Source organism: Delphinapterus leucas, chromosome 4, assembly GCF_059928025.1.
Source record: "Delphinapterus leucas isolate spDelLeu-1000000601 "Yukka" chromosome 4, BTC_Dleu_Yukka2, whole genome shotgun sequence".
Lineage (NCBI taxonomy): Eukaryota > Metazoa > Chordata > Mammalia > Artiodactyla > Monodontidae > Delphinapterus > Delphinapterus leucas.
Genome location: NC_143132.1, coordinates 58,740,396 through 58,762,860, shown reverse-complemented (window position 1 = coordinate 58,762,860; position 22,465 = coordinate 58,740,396). Strand labels below are relative to the sequence as shown.

The following is a 22,465-nucleotide window of genomic DNA, read 5'->3' as shown; positions in this document are numbered from 1 at the left end:
GGTATGCTTTGAAGAGCAAATAAAATTATGTGTGCTGAAAACACTGAAGTACTAAACAAATGTAGACAACATATTATAACCACAAAGTCCTTTTTTGGTTTTATTGATTTAATATCTCCTTTCTGCCCTGTAGTCTGTTAGCTCTGTGAGAGAAGGACTTTGGTAACCTTGCTACTAGGCATCCCTGTACAGTGACTGACATGCAGCAGACATTCAACAAACATTTGTTGAACAGACAGGAGAACTTGGGAGAAGAATCGAGCTTTAAGTTGGAGCAAGAGTTAATCCTTCTCAGATAAATAAGACCTTAAAAACTCAGCTAGAAGTGAGTTTGAGAAGGGAATTGATTGTTCTTCAGTAGATTTGGAAATCAAACCAGTCACTAAGAAGGATTGAGGATGATAAAATTAACTCTTGTGCAGAAAAGGTTTTATCATGACTTGAGTCAATATTTTTGTTACTTAGGTCATGCAGTTCTTCGTCATTTTTATTAAATGCAAAGATATTTTACAGGTCACAAATTATTTTTTACATGATTTCCATTGAGAAACATGATCTTTAAAGACAAAGCAGAAGCCACAATGAGACAGTAGAAGGGGCGCAATCACAGTAAAATCATATCCCATAACTGCTGGGTGGGTGACTCACAAAATGGAGAACCACAGAAGTCCACCCATTGGAGTGAAGGTTCTGAGCGCCATGTCAGGCTTCCCGACCTGGTGGAGGAGGAATTCCTAGAGAATCAGACTTTGAAGGTTAGCGGGATTTCATTGCAGGACTTTGACAGGAGACTGGGAGAAACAGAGACTCTACTCGTGGAAGGCACACACAAAGTAGTCTGCACACTGGGAGCTAGGGGAAGGAGCAGTGACCCCATAGGAGACAGAACCAGACCTACCTGCTAGTGTTGGAGGGTCTCCTGCAGAAGAGAGGGGTGGCTGTGGCACACCGCAGGGACAAGGACACTGGCAGCAGAAGTTCTGGGAAGGACTCCTTGGGGTGAGACCTCCCAGAGTCCACCATTAGCCCGACCAAAGAGCCCAGGTAGGTTCCAGTGTTGGGTCACCTCAGGCCAAAGAACCAACAGGGAGGGAACCCAGCCCCACCCATCAGCAGACAAGTGGATTAAAGTTTTACTGAGCTCTGCCCACCAGAGCAACAGCCAGCTCTACCTACCACTAGGCCCTCTGATCAGGAAGCTTGCACAAGCCTCTTAGATAGCCTCATCCACCAGAGGGCAGATAGCAGAAGCAAGAAGAACTACAATCCTGCAGCCTGTGGAACAAAAACCACATTCACAGAAAGACAGACAAGATGAAAAGGCAGAGGGTTATGTAAGAGATGAAGGAACAAGATAAAACCCCAGAAAAACAACTAAATGAGGTGGAGATAGGCAACCTTCCAGAAAAAGAAATCAGAATAATGATAGTGAAGATGATCCAGGACCTCGGAAAAAGAATGGAGGCAAAGATCTAGAAGATGCAAGAATGTTTAACAAAGATCTAGAAAAATTAAAGAACAAACAGAGATGAACAATACAATAACTGAAATGAAAACTACACTAGAAGGAATCAATAGCAGAATAATGGAGGCAGAAGAACGGATAAGTGACCTGGAAGACAGAATGGTGAAATTCACTGCTGGAGAACAGAATAAAGAAAAAAGAATGAAAAGAAATGAAGACACCCTAAGCGACCTCTGGGACAACATTGAACACAACAACATTCGCATTATAGGGGTTACAGAAGGAGAAGAGAGAGAGAAAGGACCCGAGAAAATATTTGAAGAGATTATAGAAGAAAACTTCCTTAACAAGGGAAAGGAAATAGCCACCCAAGTCCAGGAAGTGCAGAGAGTCCCATACAGGATAAACCCAAGGAGAAACACACTGACACACATAGTAATCAAACTGGCAAAAATTAAAGACAAAGAAAAATTATTTAAAGCAGCAAGGGAAAAATGACAAATAATATACAAGGGAACTGCCATAAGGTTAACAGCTGATTTCTCAGCAGAAACTATACAAGCCAGAAGGAAGTGGCATGATATACTTAAAGAGATGAAAGGGAAGAACTTACAACCAAGATTACTCTACCCAGGAAGGATCTCATTCAGATTCAATGGAGAAATCAAAAGCTTTACAGACAAGCAAAAGCTAAGAGAATTCCGCACCACAAAATTAACTCTACAACAAATGCTAAAGGAACTTCTCTAAGTGGGAAGCACAAGAGAGAAAAAGGACCTACAAAACCAAACCTAAAACAATTAAGAAAATGGTCATAGGAACATACATATCAATAATTACCTTAAACGTGAATGGATTAAATGCTCCCACCAAAAGACACAGGCTTGCGGAATGGATACAAAAACAAGACCCATATATATGCTGTCTACAAGAGACCCACTTCAGATCTAGGGACACATACAGACTGAAAGTGAGGGGATGGAAAAAGATATTCCATGCAAATAGAAATCAAAAGAAACCTGGAGTAGCAATAAACATATCATATAAAATAGACTTTAAAATAAAGAATGTTACAAGAGACAAGGAAAGACACTACATAATGATCAATGGATCAATCCAAGAAGAAGATATAACAATTATAAATATATATGCACACAACATAGGAGCACATCAACACATAAGGCAACTGTTAACAGGTATAAAAGAGGAAATCGACAGTAACACAATAATATTGGGGGGACTTTAACACCTCACTTAGACAAATGGACAGATCATTCAAAATGAAAATAAATAAGGAAACACAAGCTTTAAATAACACAATAGACCAGATAGATTTAATTGATATTTATAGGACATTCCATCCAAAAACAGCAGATTACACTTTCTTCTCAAGTGCGCATGGAAGACTCTCCAGGATAGATCACATCTTGGGCCACAAATAAAGCCTCAGTAAATTTATGAAAATTGAAATCATATCAAGCATCTTTTCTGACCACAATGCTATGAGATTAGAAATGAATTACAGGGAAATAAAAGTAAAAAACACAAACACACGGATGCTAAACAATACATTACTAAATAACCAAGAGATCACAGAAGAAATCAAAGATTAAATTAAAAAAATACATAGAGACAAATTACAATGAAAACACGATGATCCAAAACCTATGGGATGCAGAAAACTGAGTTCTAAGAGGGAAGTTTATAGCTATACAAGCCTACCTCAAGAAACAAGAAAAATCTCAAATAAACAATCTCACCTTACACGTAAAGGAACTACAGAAAGAAGAACAAACAAAACCCAAAGTTAGCAGAAGGAGAGAAATCATAAAGATCAGAGCAGAAATAAACGAAATAGAAACAAAGAAACCAATAGCAAAGATCAATAAAACTAAAAGCTGGTTCTTTGAGAAGATAAAAAATATTTGTAAATCATTAGCCAGACTCATCAAGAAAAAGAGGGAGAGGACTCAAATCAATAAAATTAGAAAGGAAAAAGGAGAAGTTACAACAGACATTACAGAAATACAAAGCATCCTAAGAGACTACTGCAAGCAACTCTATGCCAATAAAATGGACAACCTGGAAGAAATGGACAAATTCTTAGAGAGGTATAACCTTCCAAGACGGAAGCAGGAAGAAATAGAAAATATGAACAGACCAATCACAAGTAATGAAATTGAAACTGTGATTAAAAATCTTCCATCAAACAAAAGTCCAGGACCAGATGCCTTCATAGATGAATTCTATCAGAGATTTAGAGAAGAGCTAACACCCATCCTTCTCAAACTCTTCCAAAAAATTGCAGAGGAAGGAACACTCCCAAACTCATTCTATGAGGCCACCATCACCCTGATACCAAAAACAAAGATACTACAAAAAAAAAAAATTACAGACAAATATCACTGATGAATATGGATGCAAAAATCCTCAACAAAATACTACCAAACAGAATCCAACAACACATCAAAAGGATCATACACCATGATCAAGTGGGATTTATCCCAGGGATGCAAGGATTCTTCAATATACACAAATCAATCTATGTGATACACCATATTAACAAATTGAAGAATAAAACCATATGATCATTTCAATAGATGCAGAAAAAGCTTTTGACAAAATTCAACACCCATTTATGATAAAAACTCTCCAGAAAGTGGGCATAGAGGGAAACTACCTCAACATAATAGAGGCCATATATGACAAAGCCACAGCAAACATCATTCTCAATGGTGAAAAACGGAAAGCATTTCCTCTAAGATCAGGAACAAGACAAGGATGTCCACTCTCACCACTATTATTCAACATATTTTTGGAAGTCCTAGCCATGACAATCAGAGAAGAAAAAGAAATGAAAGGAATACAAATTGGAAAAGAAGAAGTAAAACTGTCACTCTTTGCAGATGACATGATACTATACATAGAGAATCCTAAAAATGCCACCAGAAAACTACTAGAGCTAATCAATTAATTTGGTAAAGTTGCAAAATTAATGCACAGAAATCAATGCACAAAATTAATGCACAGAAATCTCTTGCATTCCTATACACTAATCATGAAAAATATGAAAGAGAAATTAAGGAAACACTCCCATTTACCATTGCAACAAAAAGAATAAAATACATAGGAATAAACCTACCTAGGGAGACAAAAGGCCTGTATGCAGAAAACTATGACACTGATGAAAGAAATTAAAGATGATACCAACAGATGGAGAGATATACCATGTTCTTGGATTGGAAGGATCAATACTGTGAAAATGACTATACTCCCCAAAGCAATCTATAGAGTCAATGCAATCCCTATCAAATTACCAATGGCATTTTTTACGGAACTAGAACAAATCATCTTAAAATTTGTATCGAGACACAAAAGACCCTGAATAGCCAAAGCTGTCTTGAGGGAAATAAACGGAGCTGGAGGAATCAGACTCCCTGACTTCAGACTATGCTACAAAGCTACAGTAATCAAGACAATATGGTACTGGCACACAAACAGAAACATAGATCAATGGAACAAGGTAGAAAGCCCAGAGATAAACCCACACACCTATGGTCAACTAATCTATGACAAAGGAGGCAAAGATATACAATGGAGAAAAGACAGTCTCTTCAATAAATGGTGTTGGGAAACCTGGACAGCTACATGAAAAAGAATGAAATGAGAACACTCCCTAATACCATACACAAAAATAAACTCAAAATGGATTAAAGACCTAAATGTAAGACCGGACACTATAAAACTCTTAGAGGAAAACATAGGAAGAACAGTCTTTGACATAAATCTTTTTGATTTATGATTTTTGATCATAAATCTTTTTGATCCATCTCCTAGAGTAATGGAAATAAAAACAAAAATAAACAAGTGGTGGGGGCTTCCCTGGTGGCTCAGTGGTTGAGAGTCTGCCTGCCGAGGCAGGGGACACGGGTTCATGCCCCGGTCCAGGAAGATCCCACATGCCGCGGAGCAGCTGGGCCCGTGAGCCATGGCTGCTGAGCCTGTGCGTCTGGAGCCTGTGCTCCGCAGCAGGAGAGGCCACAACAGTGAGAGGCCCGCGTACTGCAAAAAAAAAAAAAAAACAAGTGGTACCTAATGAAACTTAAAAGCTTTTGCACAGCAAAGGAAACCATAAACAAGATGAAAAGACAACCCTCATAATGGGAGAAAATATTTGCAAACAAATCAATGGACAAAGGATTAATCTCCAAAATATATAAACAGCTCATGCAGCTCAATATTAAAGAAACAAACAACACTATCCAAAAATGGGCAGAAAACATAAACAGACATTTCTGTAAAGAAGACATATAGATGGCCAAAAAGCACATGAAAAGCTGCTCAACATCACTAATTATTTGAGAAACGCAAATGAAAACTACAATGAGGTATCACCTTACACCAGTTAGAATGGGTATCATCCGAAAATCTACAAACAACAAATGCTGGAGAGGGTGTGGAGAAAAGGGAACCCTCTTGCACTGTTGGTGGGAATGTAAATTGATACAGCCACTATGGAGAACAGTATGGAGGTTCCTTAAAAAACTAAAAATAGAATTACCATATGATCCAGCAATCTCACTACTGGGCATATACCCAGAGAAAACCATAATTCAAAAAGACACATGCACCCCAATGTTCATTGCAGCACTCTTTACAATAGCCAGGTCATGGAAGCAACCTAAATGCCCATTGACAGCCAAATGGATAAAGAAGATGTGGTATATATATACAATGGAATGTTACTCAGCCATTAAAAGGAACGAAATAGAGTCATTTGTTGAGACGTGGATGGATCTAGAGACTGTCACACAGAGTGAAGTAAGTCAGAAAGAGAAAAACAAATATCGTATATTAACACATGTATGTAGAACCTAGAAAAATGGTACAGATGAACCGGTTTGCAGGGCAGAAGTTGAGACACAGATGTAGAGAACAAACCTATGGACACAAAGGGGGGAAAACCGCAGTGGGGTGGGGTTGGTGGTGTGCTGAATTGGGTGATTGGGATTGACATGTATACACTAATGTGTATAAAACTGATGACTAATAAGAGCCTGCAGTATAAAAAAAAAAAACAAAAAACAACTAATACTAATCTTTCTTTGGGTTATTTGTATAGAAATATGTTAATATAAATGTTTCAGACATTACATGAAATTTCTAAAAATCTTATATGTTCTGGTATAATGTTATAAGTTATAATTCTAGTTATTACTTTAAAATGTATATCTCAGAAGTAACTAAATTTCCTTGTCAATTGCATTATTATGAACTTTCATCAAATCTTTATCTGTGGTCATTTTTAAGTATTTTGTCATTTACAGACAGTTCTGGGTATACTCTGATGCTTTTGCAAAAATGTTCCTCTAAAAGGGTTTCATCTTCAAGGAATTCATGGAAAAATCTCTGACAAGTACAGGTTTCTGGTAACTGACTATACTGCTGAACTGAATGAATAAGCATTTTGAGAACTCTAATGGAAAACTGATGAATTCATAAAAGTGCTAAAAAAAGATCAAGATGAAAAAAAATTAATTACCTGGGACTGAGTGAACTGATGGGGATGATTATAATTTTTGTGACTTTCTGTTTGAATAAAAAAAAAAAGAAAAAAACAACAAATGCTGGAGAGGGTGTGGAGAAAAGGGAACCCTCTTGCACTGTTGGTGGGAATATAAATTGATATAGCCACTATGGAGAACAGTATGGAGGTTCCTTAAAAAACTAAAAATAGAATTACCATATGACCCAGCAATCCCACTACAGGGCATATACCCAGAGAAAACCATAATTCAGAAAGACACATGCACCCCAATGTTCATAGCAGCACTACTTATAATAGCCAGGTCATGGAAGCAACCTAAATGCCCAATGACAGACGAATGGATAAAGAAGATGTGGTACATATACAATGGAATATTATTCAGCCACAAAAAGGAATGAAATTGGGTCATTTGTAGAGGTGTGGATGAATCTAGAGACAATCATACAGAGTGAAGTAAGTCAGAAAGAGAAAAACAAATATTGTATATTAATGCATATATGGGGAACCTAGAAAAATGGTACAGGTGAACCAGTTTGCAGGGCAGAAATAGAGACACAGATATAGAGAACAATTGTATGGACACCAAGGGGGGAAAGCGGTGGGGGGTGTGGGTGGTGGTGTGATGAATTGGGCGATTGGGATGGACATGTATACACTGATGTGTATAAAATGGATGACTAATAAGAACCTGCTCTATAAAAAAATAAATTAAATAACATTCAAAAATTCAAAAAAAATAAAAAGAAACGTGCTGTCACACAGCTATCGGTGGCTGCTCAAAGTCTTCCAAGAAAGCAACAGCTTTATTTAACCTCCTCACTGAGAACAACCAACCTTGACCTCTGGGGAATGGTGTCATCGCACAAGTCTGTCCCCAATGTTTCCTGTATCCCCTTTCCCATCCCCCACCCCCATGCTCTTTTCCTTATAAAGATTTCCTATTGTTCAGCATTTCTAACCCTTGACCCAGTGAAACAGAAAGTGATCTGATATTTTTGTTTGTACTCTGACTAAAACTTAATCACAGCAACGTTTAGGGATTTTCCTTTTAAATCTTGTGAGTTACCATGGGATCAACATTTGTTTTATCTCAAAGGACTTTCAAACACTTGATGGAGCTTCTGGGAATGGGCTCTTTCCTGTTCTAGATATCATAAAGAAGATAACTCTGCTTATTGGAGAGTTGAAGAGGCAGAAGTTTGATGTCTTTCCCTCCTCTTTCCCCAGCGCTTCTTTTCTTCTCTTTCCATCTACCCCTCTCCCCACCTTCAGACTTGCTAGTCACCTGAGGCTCTGAACTTTTGCTGCTCTAAGGCACCAAGAATTGGGCAGTGAGCAAGAATCTAGAACCTTTATGTCTTAATTATATTTTAAATATTTGGGATAATGATAAAAAAATAATTTAAGGATGCCTACTAGTAGGTAGAGATTTGGGTATAATAAAAACATTTCAATATTTAACTGTTAGGACTGTGCACGAACCCTACATGCAGCAAGCACTCTCCTGCCTCCTCGGGGCCTTTGCCTCAGCTCTTCCCTTTGCCCGGGACACTCTTACCCTCAGCACGCACCTGGTTAGTTCCATCGTGTCTCAAGTTTCTATGCAAATGTCCCCTTGTCAGTGAGGCTTTCCCTGACCATCCTACTTGAGACAACAAATCCCAGACTTCCTACCTTTCACACCACCACCCCCCACTCAGCTACAGAGCCCCTCCCCTGCTGTATTCTCCATAGCATTGTACTATCATGGAACACACTGTATGTATTTTACTTGTTTATTTCTTTGTCACCTGTCTCCCCCTACTTTATAGAGGACTCCATGACAGCAGAGCTTGTGTGTGTGTGTGTGTGTGTGTGTGTGTGTGTGTGTGTGTGAAAGAGAGAGAGAGAGAGATCTCATGCATCCCAGTGTTCAGAATACTGTCTGACACGGAGCAGGCATTTAATAATAATATGTTGAATGAATACAAACTAGACACTGCTTGTCACTTACATCTAACTGCTATGCCCCACAAAAATGATTTCATATGTATATGCTGAAAGAGCAAAGGCGACCTCCCTCCACATTAATATAACAGCTGGAGAAAGAAAAATAGGTTAGACACTGAGATTTCGAAAAACAAACCAGGGACTACCTGTCTAGCGCCAGAGGGAGACATATGTACTTCATATAAATTTACACTCCGATTTGCTTATACAGCTGAAATATATATTGCCTAATTCAATTTATTATTTCTTTATTATTCTCATTATAATGCTGATGAAGTAATTAAAAATTAATAAATGAGCTCTACCATAATAAAATAAACTCTTTGATCCTATAACAATGTCTTTGCTCTTTTTAATACAAAGTAAGAAACTGGACAAATAAGCCCCAGTCTGCAAAAAGCAGTTAATTGTGAGCAGCGGCTTGAAATTACAACAAACCTTCATGTTCTAGATAATATATTTTAATAAGGTTTAAATATTATAAAATTAACTGACATTCTTTTTGTAATTTAAAAAATAAGTATAATTAAATTCAAAAATAAATAGCTACTAAAAATAGGATAGCAATATTTTTCTAAGATACTGTTAAAACTAGGCTACCTGAAATTTCCAGGTACACTTGCATTTTGGAGGGTAGTAGCTTGGGTAATATGGACTTGAAATTTTCCCTTCAAAGCCAGTGATTTCTTTGACCAACACTGTGTTTTCACATTCTGAAAAAAATATCCAGTAACACACAATGATTTGCAGTTGTGAGATTATGGGAAATAGACAGCATACATTTCTTTAACTACAAATGCACATTTTCTTGGTCAATAAGCTTATATATTTTTGAAATTAAACTATTTAAAAAAAATAGTGCCCTATGGATGTATAGCTAATATACTGTTCAAAGTCTATACTTGTTTTCAAATCTTTTTTTTTTTTTTTTTTTTTTTTTTTTTGCGGTATGCGTGCCTCTCATTTGTGGCCTCTCCCGTTGCGGAGCACAGGCTCCGGACGCACAGGCTCAGCGGCCACGGCTCACGGGCCCAGCTGCTCCGCGGCATGTGGGATCTTCCCGGACCAGGGCACGAACCCGTGTCACCTGCATCGGCAGGCGGACTCTCAACCACTGCGCCACCAGGGAAGCCCTTTTTTTTTTTTTACATCTTTATTGGAGTATAATTGCTTTACAATGGTGTGTTAGTTTCTGCTTTATAACAAAGTGAATCAGTTATACATATACATACGTTCCCATATCTCTTCCCTCTTGCATCTCTCTCCCTCCCACCCTCCCTATCCCACCCCTCTAGGTGGTCACAAAGCACAGAGCTGATCTCCCTGTGCTATGCGGCTGCTTCCCACTAGCTATCTATTTTACGTTTGGTAGTGTATATATGTCCATGCCTCTCTCTCGCTTTGTCACAGCTCACCCTTCCCCCTCTCCATATCCCAAGTCCATTCTCTAGTAGGTCTGTGTCTTTATTCCTGTCTTACCCCTAGGTTCTTCATGACATTTTTTCTTAGATTCCATATATATGTGTTAGCATATGGTATTTGTCTTTCTCTTTCTGACTTACTTCACTCTGTATGACAGACTCTAGGTCCATCCACCTCACTACAAAAAACTCAATTTCGTTTCTTTTTATGGCTGAATAATATTCCATTGTATATACGTGCCACATCTTCTTTATCCATTCATCCGATGATGGACACTTAGGTTGCTTCCATCTCCTGGCTATTTCAAATCATTTATTTTGGTTACAGATCTATAGGAGGCTATTCCTTTCTTTAAAAAACATGGTTTAAATATATTTTTTCTTCTAGTTTTATTGAGATATAATTAACATATTAACACTGTATGTATATTTTGACATGCAGCACTGTAAATATATATTTTTAAAGCTTCTGAGTTAATTTTGTTCAAATTAGTGTGTATTTGTTGTTCAAGAGATATCCAGTTTTCATAATGTGTTATACTATTTAAATAAGACAATCTACATGTCTATTCTTACTGTTATGGTCATCCTTCTGCTAGAATATAAGCAGCCCAAGAGCACTGATTTTCTTTCTATTTTGTTTACTATTTCCCTAACACCTACAGTCATTTCTGGCATACAACAGATGCTCAGTAAATATTTGTTGAGTGGATAGACAAATTCCACTATAATATTTCTGTTATAATTCTATTTTTAACCTTTGGAGTTACAGATAATTTTCAACCTAACACTATCTCAAATATCTAGTTCAATAAATCAATTTTACATTTTGTTTTGTAATAATGTGACAGAGAAGAACCTATCAAAATGAGCCACTGCCCTAAAATAGTGATGAACCTGTAGCTCTCACTATCTCCTTAAGCCCAATTCTCTTCCCTCCTCACCCCCATCTCCCATTCTGACCCCTTTGGCTTTGTTGATGCTCTTAAAGAAGTTACCAAGACATGACCTGTAAGATCTGGCCAGTTTCCAAGGCAACAAATATTACAAAAACATTAGAGTTTCAGTGAAGGCTCTTTTCATTTTGTTTTGTTTGACTTCGTCAACCCAAGTCAAAAAGAGAAGAACAAAGAGGAGGTCACTTTTTGCTCACTAGAAAAACCCATTAAAACCTCTGGGTTTTGGGCTTCCCTGGTGGCGCAGTGGTTGAGAGTCCTCCTGCCGATGCAGGGGACACGGGTTCGTGCCCCGGTCCGGGAAGATCCCACATGCCGCGGAGCGGCTGGGCCCGTGAGCCATGGCTGCTGAGCCTGCGCGTCCGCGGCCTGTGCTCTGCAACGGGAGAATCTACAACAGTGAGAGGCCCGCGTACCGGAAAAAAAAAAAAAAATACCTCTGGGTTTTGCATCATGAGCACTTTCTAAGATGGCACTTATGTGCATTACTATAAATGAGAATTCATGAAAGAATGTGCTAGTTACTGAGCTATTGTCCCTCAGCTCCAAACCCACCCCTCTCTACTCTGTTCTGCAAGGCTGGGCTGGACTATACAAACCACTTCTGTCCTTCACTACCTGATATGCTCTGCCAGTAGGGGGTGCTAAAGGGAGACTAGAAAGGCTGGAGAGGGGAGAGTAAGACTTCACTCTGTTTCTTATTCCTGGGAGTGTCACCCCAGAAATGCTGCTTCACCCTTGCAGCTACTCTTCCTTCCTGTAACAGAGTTGAATCTGTTAGCAGTTTTTCCAACTTCCGCTTTATTGTGTCTCCCTAAAAGATGCCAGCTCAGCTGTCTGGCACCCTCTCCTCAAAGGTCTGGGTCCCAGGTTCATGAACACCTGCCTCCGAATTTATAGACACCAACACCAGCTGGGCATAGGTCTGAGTTCCATTACACAGACTACCTCCCCCTCCTCCAAGCCCTAAATTGTAATCGTTCCAATTCCTTTCCTTTGTTCCTCTAGATCTACAGTGCTAGTTGCTTCCTACATGTGTTACATCCATGATACCTTACAGTTTTTTTGTGTTTTGTTTCTGTTTTTTTGCCTTTTGAGTTACCCAGTTAACACCTCTGTACTGAGTTAACAGTTCTTTCATTAAGTTCTCTGTTAGAATACCTAATACCATCTCCCTCTTTGAACCTGACTCAGGGTCCTGACTAATGCAACTAGTATTACAACACAGCCTTGGGAGAGATAAGACTGGAGTATCTATCATAATGAGTATTTCTCATGACTTTTTTTCAATTGGGGAAGCTTACCTTGTTCTGGAATGACCTCGAAATATGCCCGGATTCCTGATAGCCTTGGTATCTGAGGAGACTTAAATATCACCAACATGAGATTATTTGTCGAAACAAATGACATTAATGTTCTTGTGGGTTCACAAATTCTGAAACCAGATAACAAAACAAAAGCACATAAATAGTATGTTATTGAGGATCGGACCTCCATCCACCACTAATTTCACACATTTCTTGGGCCATCCACACAGTTCCTGTGAATCAGACTCTACCAGCCAGGTCTTCATCAATTAGTGGTCAGAAGGCACTACAGATGGAGCGGAGCTGATATAGCTGCAGAAATTTTTGTCCAGTGACTAATGAAGAATTCTCTTGGATGGCTGTCACTGGACACTCCTTGAGAGCAAACAAGGTATACAGGCAGGGTATTTAATAGCTAAAGTCATGAGCTCTTCACCAGGGAAAACTGGGTTCAAAACTCAGCTCTATCACTTAACTGGGCAATGAAGTAACTAGTTCTTCATAAATGCCAGTTTCCCAACTCTGAAATGGTAGTAATAATAACAGTATACTCCTCATAGCATTGTGGTGAGGATTAAATGAGATAATAACTAAATATGTCTGGGAATAGTGAAAAGAAACCAAAAACAGTGATTGAGGGGTGAGCGTCAGTGGCAAACTTACTTTTCACTACAAATCTTTAGACACTGTTTGAATTTTTAACATGTTCATTCACCATCAAAATATAAATAAATAATACTTACATAAAATACTATTATATACATACATAAACACCATTTAAAATGATAAGGTAATTCATATGCCCTTTAGCACAACGAGTAAAAATAGCAAATTCTTAATAAAGCCTAACTGACATTACTAGGTTACCAAAATATTAAGCACTCATAAAAAGATGTCTACTAGTGAGTAAGAAATACTAGGATATGTATATGTATACGTGTGTGTAATTATGTACACGTATGAATGAAAGAATGTATGCAAAAATATAACAGACATTTATTCTGGGTAATGGGAATGTAAGATAATTGACATTGTTTTCTCTGATTGAGCTCATTTCCACAATAAACACTGTGTTATCTTTATAAGGAAAATAAATTGTTTTACTAATGCTATGCAATCATAACAGAATATTCATTCTCACATTCTATTGAAACAGTAGCCTTCGCTGTGATTGCAATGAAAGTAAAATTAAACCCAAAACAATGTGAAATATGTATCAAAACTATTGACTGAAGTTCCCAATGATTTTGACTGTTTGAAAAGCAAACACTGTGTCTGACAGGCTCTGGCTAATACAGGGGGCACTAAACAGGGCACGGGTCAATCTTTGACCTCATGAGTATATACAAAAATGGTTTAAAAAAATCCAAGGGCAAGCCAGATACTGCAAAAGAGAGACATTGTAAAAATTCTTTTCACTTGCCAACCAGAGTGCCTGCATAAGACATTGTAAAAATCCTTTTCACTTGCCAACCAGAGTGCCTGCATAATACCTATACAAGATGGTGCTCCGGATTGGCATGAGGGAGTCGTAAATGGTCAGGGAGTCGGTGACACAGTTGTCGGCTTCAATCTGGACGGACTCTATTGAGAGACGGATCAGGTGGCCCACTATGGCCACCAGCTTGAAGTGGCACATCAGCCTCCCTGAGGTTGCCGAAATCTCCAGAGGGTAGCGGAGAGACAGGTGATCTGCGTAGAAGTACTGAGAGCAGCCTTTGTCTGTGGAGACAGCACTTTATTTTGCTTTGTTTTGTTTTACGAATGATTTTTCTAGAAATCTTTATAGAAGAGTAAAGAGCAAAAGAGCTCACATGGAGAATATCTGCTGTCTTTGCCAGCCTGGAATCCACTCTCATCTCTTCTGATAACAGCACCTAGATTTTACTTTGAGAAACTACACCTACCCTGTCCATGTGGCTTGGTTGGGGTTAAACTCACCCTAGGTCCAGAAGTGATTACACGACCCAGACTGACCAATCAGAGCCAAAGCAGCTGTTTCAGGAGTGGGCACGTCAGTCAATTTGAGACAATGAAACTCAGCCCAAGGACTTCTCAAAATACAGGTGAGATTTTTTTCCACCATGGTAGCTAAACTGATAAATCATAAGCTTGGATCTGCTGGTGGCCATTTATGCCACCACATTGGAAGAACGCACTTGATGAAGTCTCAGCAGAAGAAAACAAAAATGCAGAGTCCTGACAATATTTTATCTTAGAACCTGGACCCAACCATGCCTGAAGCCAGCATATTCCACGTATGTCCCAGTTATATGAGGCAATCACGTTTCTTTTGTGCTTAAGCTAGTTTGAATATACTATATCTGTCACTTGCAACGGAAAGAACACTAACAAACACCATCATGTGAACAGGAAAACTACAGCCAAAAAGGATACTGATTTGGAGGCAGTTGGGGATGGGGAGGTTGGAGGGCAGGGGAGAAACCACAGACATAATTTACCAGATCCTATGGTTGAAGAGTAATCTGACCGAAGCCCAGCTGCATTGAAAAAGCACATAGAAAAAACACTATCAGTCCCAGCATTTCATTTTGTTAGAACTTTGCTTAGTAAAAATATCTTGTCCTTTAAAAGCAATCCAACATATCTGGGATTTGCTTTAAAATAATCCTGAGAGGGTAAAAGGGAGGTTGTTTAGGTATTTAGACATCAAATAGGACAGCTATGAGTTGATAGTTGTTGAAGCTGAGTAAAGTGTGTAAGAGTTCATTAAACAATTCTCTTTACTTTTGTGCTTGAAATCATCTGTTGTAACAACTTTTAAACATTTTTTGAAGATAAAAAAGCAACTAAACATGGTAATAATTGGTTCTATATCTGAAGTAGTATATGTGGTACAGAATTTTCCACTAGAGATTTTTTTATTGATTCATTACTTATTACAAATACTTATCAACCTACTATATGCCTAACATGTATATATATAATTTAAATCAAAATAGAAAACTGCATAAATTTTGGGTTAGACAATAATTAAACCACTTTACTGTCAAGACAAATGATGGAATTTGCATTCTGTGTTTTGGGCAGGCCATTTTGGAGCACTGGGGCACACTATAGAACACAGATGCAGTTCTGTCTGAACAAGGGAAGAAACAAGGAAGGTAAACCTCAGCAAAATTTTCCTTCTCCAGGACCTTATCCCTTGGAGCCTTACTTTGAAGATGCATGAAGCCAAATTAAATATAGAAAAGGGTACGCTTTAAGAAATTCATTTTCATGTGTATTCTGACCCTAATTCTATTGTCTAATCACTGTATATAACATTTAGCAACTTCTTTTATCAATGTAGCTCCAATGTCTTCAGCTAATCCTGTTCCACTGGGATTGTGGAGAAGAATACAGTCATTCCTCAGTATCCACAGGGGATTGGCTCCAAGACACCCAAGGATACCAAAATTCATGAATGCTCAAATCCCTTATGTAAAATGGCATAGTATTTGCATAAAACCTATGCATATCCTCCTGTATACTTTAAATCATCTCTAGATTACTTCTAATACCTAATACAGTGTCAATGCTGTGTAAATAGTTCCCAGCCTGTGGCAAATTCAAGTTTTGCTTTTTGGAACTTTCTAGAATTTTTTTTCCAAATGTTTTCTATCCATGGTTGGCTGAATCCACGAATGCGAAGTCCGTGGATATAGAGGGAAGACTGTACTTCACGGCAACATTGACCACGACAACGACAGTATCAAGAGTGCTGCAGGAAGGAGTGCTTGAAGGAGAATTACCCAACAATCACCATTTAGTACCACAGAGTCCATGTCCACAGCCAGACCCTGCAGGCTCCCCACGGAGGTCCGGTTTATGATGCTTGTCTGGATGGAGTCCTTCAAGATGGCAGCCACACAGTCCTCACAGAAGATATGGCCCTTGGCATGTGGCATGACAAACACAAGCCAAAAGTGAACAAGGAGGCCACCTTTGTTGTTACTGCTGTAGTGAAAAGAGAAAGAAGTCCAGGGATACCTCTTAGGAAGTAGACTTTCATAAGGAGCCAGTGACCCAAGTGATAAATTCAAGGTGAGGCCAATGGACACATCTTTCAACTGACACATCTTTCAACATCTTTCAAGTTCATCTTTCAACTAACTTCCTTCTTTAGGAAGCCATTGACTCCTATCATGGGAATTTGGAAAGGAAAGCATCATGGTATGTGTATTCTTGTGCTGTGTTCAAATCTAGAACTGTTAGTATATTTTGCATCTCCATGGAGAATATACTATTTCTATGGATGTCAATCAGTATTCACTGCTATTACAAATAACAACAGTTAGAATGTTTGATACCTCACCATGTCCAGACACAGCGCTAAATCTGCTTTATCCCATTTAATCTTTTGAGGAAGGTCCTGTTACGCTTCCAGTTTTACAGATGAGGAAATTAAGGTCATCTACAACTCAAAATCACACAGCTACTGAGTAGCAAGTCAGGAATCAAGCCTAATTTGGTTTTCAATCTGACCCTGGAGTAGGAGCTCCTACCTGCACAGATATTGTCATATTTTATGAAAAAAACATAAGATAGTGTTCTATAGCACATAATTTGGGAAATGGAAGGTGAAGGAGAGGAAACAAATTGCTTTACTCCAAGACTTCTCAGTGCCTTTAATCTGCCCAAACGGATTGTGAATCTCTGTAGATATATCAGGGGTGGGGGGAGATGGGATACAGTACAAGGCACACAAAGTTTCCTAAAAATTATTTGACCATGGGATCCTTGTTTGCTCAGAAGATCTCTAGTGACCAGTTTTTTACTGAACATATTTTGAGAGACACTGACTGGTCTGTGTTTTCTGTTTGCCCTCACCCAGTATAGTGGACGTGTTTATGGTCATTTTGCCCAGTGGCATTAATACAAAGGTCTAGGATCCCAGTTCTGGAAAGAGGGCAGGCTTTGGTAAATGAAGAAAAAAACTCAGCATGATAGCATGACAAAGAGTTCAGCTGCAGGTTTCCCTGGTGGTGCAGTGGTTAAGAATCCGCCTGCCAATGCAGGGCACACGGGTTCGAGTCCTGGTCCAGGAAGATCCCACATGCCACGGAGCAACTAAGCCGATACTCCACAACTAATGAGCCGGAGCTCTAGAGCCCCCGAGCCACAACTTCTGAGTCTTGTGTGCCACAACTACTGAAGCCCACGCACCTAGAGCTGGTGCTCTGCAACAAGAGAAGCCACTGCAATGAGAAGCCTGTGCACCACAATGAAGAGTAGCCCCTGCTCACCGCAACTAGAGAAAGCCCGCGCGCAGCAACGAAGACCCAACGCAGCCAAAAATAAATGCATACATACATACATACATAAAGTCTTTAAAATAAATAAATAAAAGGGGTAAAAAAAGAGTTGGGTTGCTATTGTGCTAGAAGGGTATTAACCCACAACTGCCCCCAAGTGGTTACTTGAGAATGGCGCTCTTTCAGCCCTTCCACAGCCTTTTGAGGTATTACAGCAGTGAACATAGAAGTCCCAAAGCAAGGGACATTCATTACCTGACATCTGCAACTACCGACTGCTGGTAAAATTTGGAGAAGGCAGATGTTGTATAAACCAGGTTTACCTGCAAAAGAAGAACCAAGATGTCTGAAGTCTTTCAAATTGGCTTCCTCTCATGATACCCAGTGTGCCGTAGGTCCAAGCTCTGACAGTTAGCAAGGTGAAAAGCAAGGCTCAAACTAAAGGCCTCTAAGGCCAAACCCAGACATTATTCCTTGAGTTCAAATAAATTCTTACTTCCTGTATCAGGGTTACTTACTGTCATTCTGCTCTCTGTGAAGATTAACCAGCTACCTTTATTCATTTATTGCTGTCTTTAGACACCCTAACCAAGCTTAACTGCTGCATTCTGTCTACTCCAAAAGTTAATTTTCTCCACAATGAATAAGCGAAACTCCTTTAAGCGTATTTACAAGGTATTCTGCCCAACCTCTTTTCTACCAATGCACGCCACGGAAAATGTATATTAGCCGCTAGAGGGCGCGTGGTGCCCACAGTCCAACTTCCACATCCCACTGCAGAACTCTCGTTTCCAGGGACACACCCAGATCTTTTAAAACACCATAAATGGATCTCAAAAGAGAGCTGTTTCAGTCAACTGACTGTTTGCCCTTACTTAGCATTTCTAAAACCAATTTCTTCTGGCAAATCTTCTCCTCCTGTAGTCCCCTTTTTACATAATAGCAAAATCACCTAATTGCCCAGGAAAGAAAACCAAAAAATGAAAAACCTTAGAAATAATATAGCATTGTGGAAAAAAATGGGCCATGGAGTTTAAATTCACTGTGCAACACAGAGCACATTACCAAGGCCTGCTGAGCTTCTTTTTTTTCTTTCTCTCTCTCTTTTTTTTTTAACATCTTTATTGGAGTATAATTGCTTTACAATGGTGTGTTAGTTTCTGCTTTATAACAAAGTGAATCAGCTATACATATACATATGTTCCCATATCTCTTCCCTCAGGCATCTCCCTCCCTCCCACCCTCCCTATCCCACCCCTCTAGGTGGTCACAAACCACCTAGCTGATCTCCCTGTGCCATGCGGCTGCTTCCCACTAGCTATCTATTTTACGTTTGGTAGTGTATATATGTTCATGCCATTCTCTCACTTTGTCACAGCTTACCCTTCCCCCTCCCCATATCCTCAAGTCCATTCTCTAGTAGGTCTGTGTCTTTATTCCTGTCTTACCCCTAGGTTCTTCATGGCATTTTTTTTCTTTTTTCCTTAGATTCCATATACATGTGTTAGTGTACGGTATTTGTTTTTCTCTTTCTGTCTCTCTCTTTTTTAATCTGTAAAGTGGTGATCAAAATGCCTACCTCTTTGGGTGGGATGTTAAATAACTATAATAAAATGCATTGAGTGCAATACTAACTATACAAATGGGGTCTACACAAAGCCAGCATTGACTCTGCAGGAGGCTGGGGAGGATTTCACAGAGAAGGAGGCTTTTTGATGGGTCATGAATGACGGGTGGAATTTCACTCCATAGAAATTGGACAGATGGCTTTAGGTCCTGAGTGAATAGCAGCAGAAACCAGGACTGCCAGACATGTAAATGCAATGATTATTCATAACACAAGTAATGACTGCCTTAGATCACAAGGTTTCTGTTGGGAGAAAGTGGTAAGGAATGAGACTGGGACAATCAGGGGACAGATTTAGAAAAGTGCTTGCCTGGTATTCTTAAGAATCAGTATTTTATCTGGCTATTCTTAAGAATCAGTATTGTGTCCTTAAGCCAAAGGAGAAATGTTATTTTTGAAGGATAACTTCAGCAGCAGAGAGGAATGGCTTTGGGTGTTGAAGGAAGAATACTGCCTGAGATTGGAAAAAATGGTAAAGAGATTTTAAAAGAATGTCCATCTCCTTGGGCTAATTTGAAGGATAATTGATATATTGAAATGGTAAAGGGTTTTACACTTTACCCAGTATATAGGAGGCCTTCAATCAACAAAAGCCACTATGCCTGCTACCGTCTTTGCTTGCTCTCTCTCTCTCAGCCCTTCTTCATTTTACACTGCAGAGCGCCTGTCACTGCAGGAGAGTCGCCATTGCTAGGCCACCCTCTCCATTACTGTGCAGATGCAAACTGGCAGAAACTTTCTATTGGTAATAGGTACCAAGAGCCATGATAAATATTCTTCTGTGTGACCAATTATACTTTTAAGAAATCAGCTAAGGAAGTAATCAGAGATACAAACAATTTACATGGCAGTTTTGTTATAGTGTTATCTGTTAATAGCAAAAATTGGAAACAACTTAAATATCCAATAAAAAGGGACTTGCCAACTTGAAGTTATCAAAACTTATGCTTTTTAAAGAATATGAACTTGCATAGAGACATGCAATCTTATGTTAAGAGGAAAAAGTCAGATTATAAAACTGAATATCTACTAATACTCCAATATTGCCCTATGTCCTGTGTCCACGTGGTCCAGAATCAAAAGGGGCTCTATCTCTGGAGACGATGTTAAAGGAGATTATATTTTTAAAGTACTTTTGTAAATTTTATAAATTTTTACAATAAATACTTATCAGTTCTACAATAGGAAAGGTTTTTTTGGTTTTTTTTTTAAGTGAAGAGATGCCAGTGCATCAAGGTTGAAATAAATCTGTATGGATCACAGAATTAATCAGTATGCATGTAATTTCTGTACTGGAAGGCATTTTAAATATCACCTGATCTGATTCTTTTATTTTAGAGATAAGAAAAACTGAAGCTCAGAGAGCCATTTCTTTTTACTTTCAGGAGAAAAAAAAAAAAAAGCAATTCTATCAAATAAACAATTTTATCTTACAACCAAGATGAGCTAAATCTCATGTTTCCCTGAGTTCTTCCTTCATCCACCCTGCTCACCTGTGACACTGTAACCCCAACCCCTCATCCCTTACCCCCTGACCTCACCTTCCCCAGCCTTTCAAGATCCCCCCATCACCTCACCACTTGTTGCACGGTCCGAGCCACTGATAGAAATTCCCTGGACTCCTTCTGTCGGTATTCAGGAAGAAACTCAATGTTGGTGATGCGAAACATCCCAGCAAAGTAAAAAGCATCTCTGCTTTCTGTCTTACCTGTAAGAGAGGAGAGAAGGTGGTTAGGAGTCTTTCCATCTGTGTGACAGTGAGGCATTGTCTGATATATGTCACTATCGGGCTCCTGAAATGATTTTATTTTAGACAGCTTCTTTAAGCAGTTTTTTTAAATAATTTATTTGTATTTAATTTATTTATTTGTGGCTGCACTGGGTCTTTGTTGCTGCGTGCAGGCTTTCTCTAGCTGCTGTGAGCGGGAGATGCTCTTCGTTGCGGTGCACGTGTTTCTCATTGCGGTGGCTTCTCTTGTTGTGGAGCACAGGCTCTAGGTGTCCGGGCTTCAGTAGTTGTGGCTTGTGGGGTCTAGAGTGCAGGCTCAGTAGTTGTGGTGCATGGGCTTAGTTGCTCCGCAGCATGTGGGATCTTCCCGGACCAGGGCTTGAACCCGTGTCCCCTGCATTGGCAGGCATTGGCAGGCAGATCCTTAACCACTGCGCCACTAGGAAAGTCCTAGACAGCTTCATATTTTACAGACTGTGAAGCTCTAAATGTAGTTAATAACATCTCTTCTGGACTTCCCTGGTGGGAGGAGCCAGGCAAAACAATATGATAGGCCAAAGGAAACCCAGAAATGCCCCATATAAGTGATTCAAACTACCACGAGGGTGCGTCTCTCTCTCTGAGTCCACCCATGTGTTTATCTACACTTACTCTTTTTTCTCCTAATAAACACTTCACTTGTTTCACTACTTTCCGTCTCTATGTGGAAATTCATTTCTACAAAGCCACGGGCCAGGGTCTTATCACTGGCCACTGGCCTTCATGGTCTAGTGGCTAAGGTTCGGTGCTCTCACTGCTGTGACCTGACTTCAAACTCTGGCCAGGGAACTGAAATCCTACTTCAAGCTGATGCAGGCTGAGGCCACCTGAGATCAACTCCTGCTCAAAAACTCTGCCCAGGGAAGACCATGGGACTGAGCATCAGGTGGGCCAGACACTGCTGTGAAGACAGACAAAGACATTGCTGTGTCTGAGATGCCTTCAGGCACCTGAGAATAGCCTAGGGAGATGAGGGACTCTCCTTTCAGCCTTTCCTTTTTGTTACAAGGTCTTACGGGTATGAGGCATCACTCCCAGGCTCTCATGGCTGTGGTACCTCTCTTTCCTGTGACACATGCCGCACGGTATCATAGCTTCTTTCTGCATGTCTGTCTTTCTAGATGAA

General features: G+C 39.5%; 1 protein-coding gene across 1 annotated transcript in view; it reads right to left on the bottom strand.

The window, feature by feature from the left end:
- TMPRSS7 (transmembrane serine protease 7) overlaps positions 1-21,265 on the bottom strand; it is a 42,362-nt gene extending 21,097 nt beyond the window's left edge. Inside the window, exons 1-7 of the mRNA XM_030760817.2 lie at positions 21,149-21,265; positions 18,200-18,267; positions 16,453-16,646; positions 15,149-15,187; positions 14,180-14,408; positions 12,684-12,814; positions 9,603-9,715 (exon numbers count right to left, since the gene is read on the bottom strand). Coding sequence (XP_030616677.1) covers positions 9,603-9,715; positions 12,684-12,814; positions 14,180-14,408; positions 15,149-15,187; positions 16,453-16,646; positions 18,200-18,267; positions 21,149-21,241 — 867 coding nt within the window. The 5' untranslated portion in view covers positions 21,242-21,265. The remainder of the gene's footprint in view (positions 1-9,602; positions 9,716-12,683; positions 12,815-14,179; positions 14,409-15,148; positions 15,188-16,452; positions 16,647-18,199; positions 18,268-21,148) is intronic.
- Between the last annotated feature and the right edge of the window lie 1,200 nt (positions 21,266-22,465).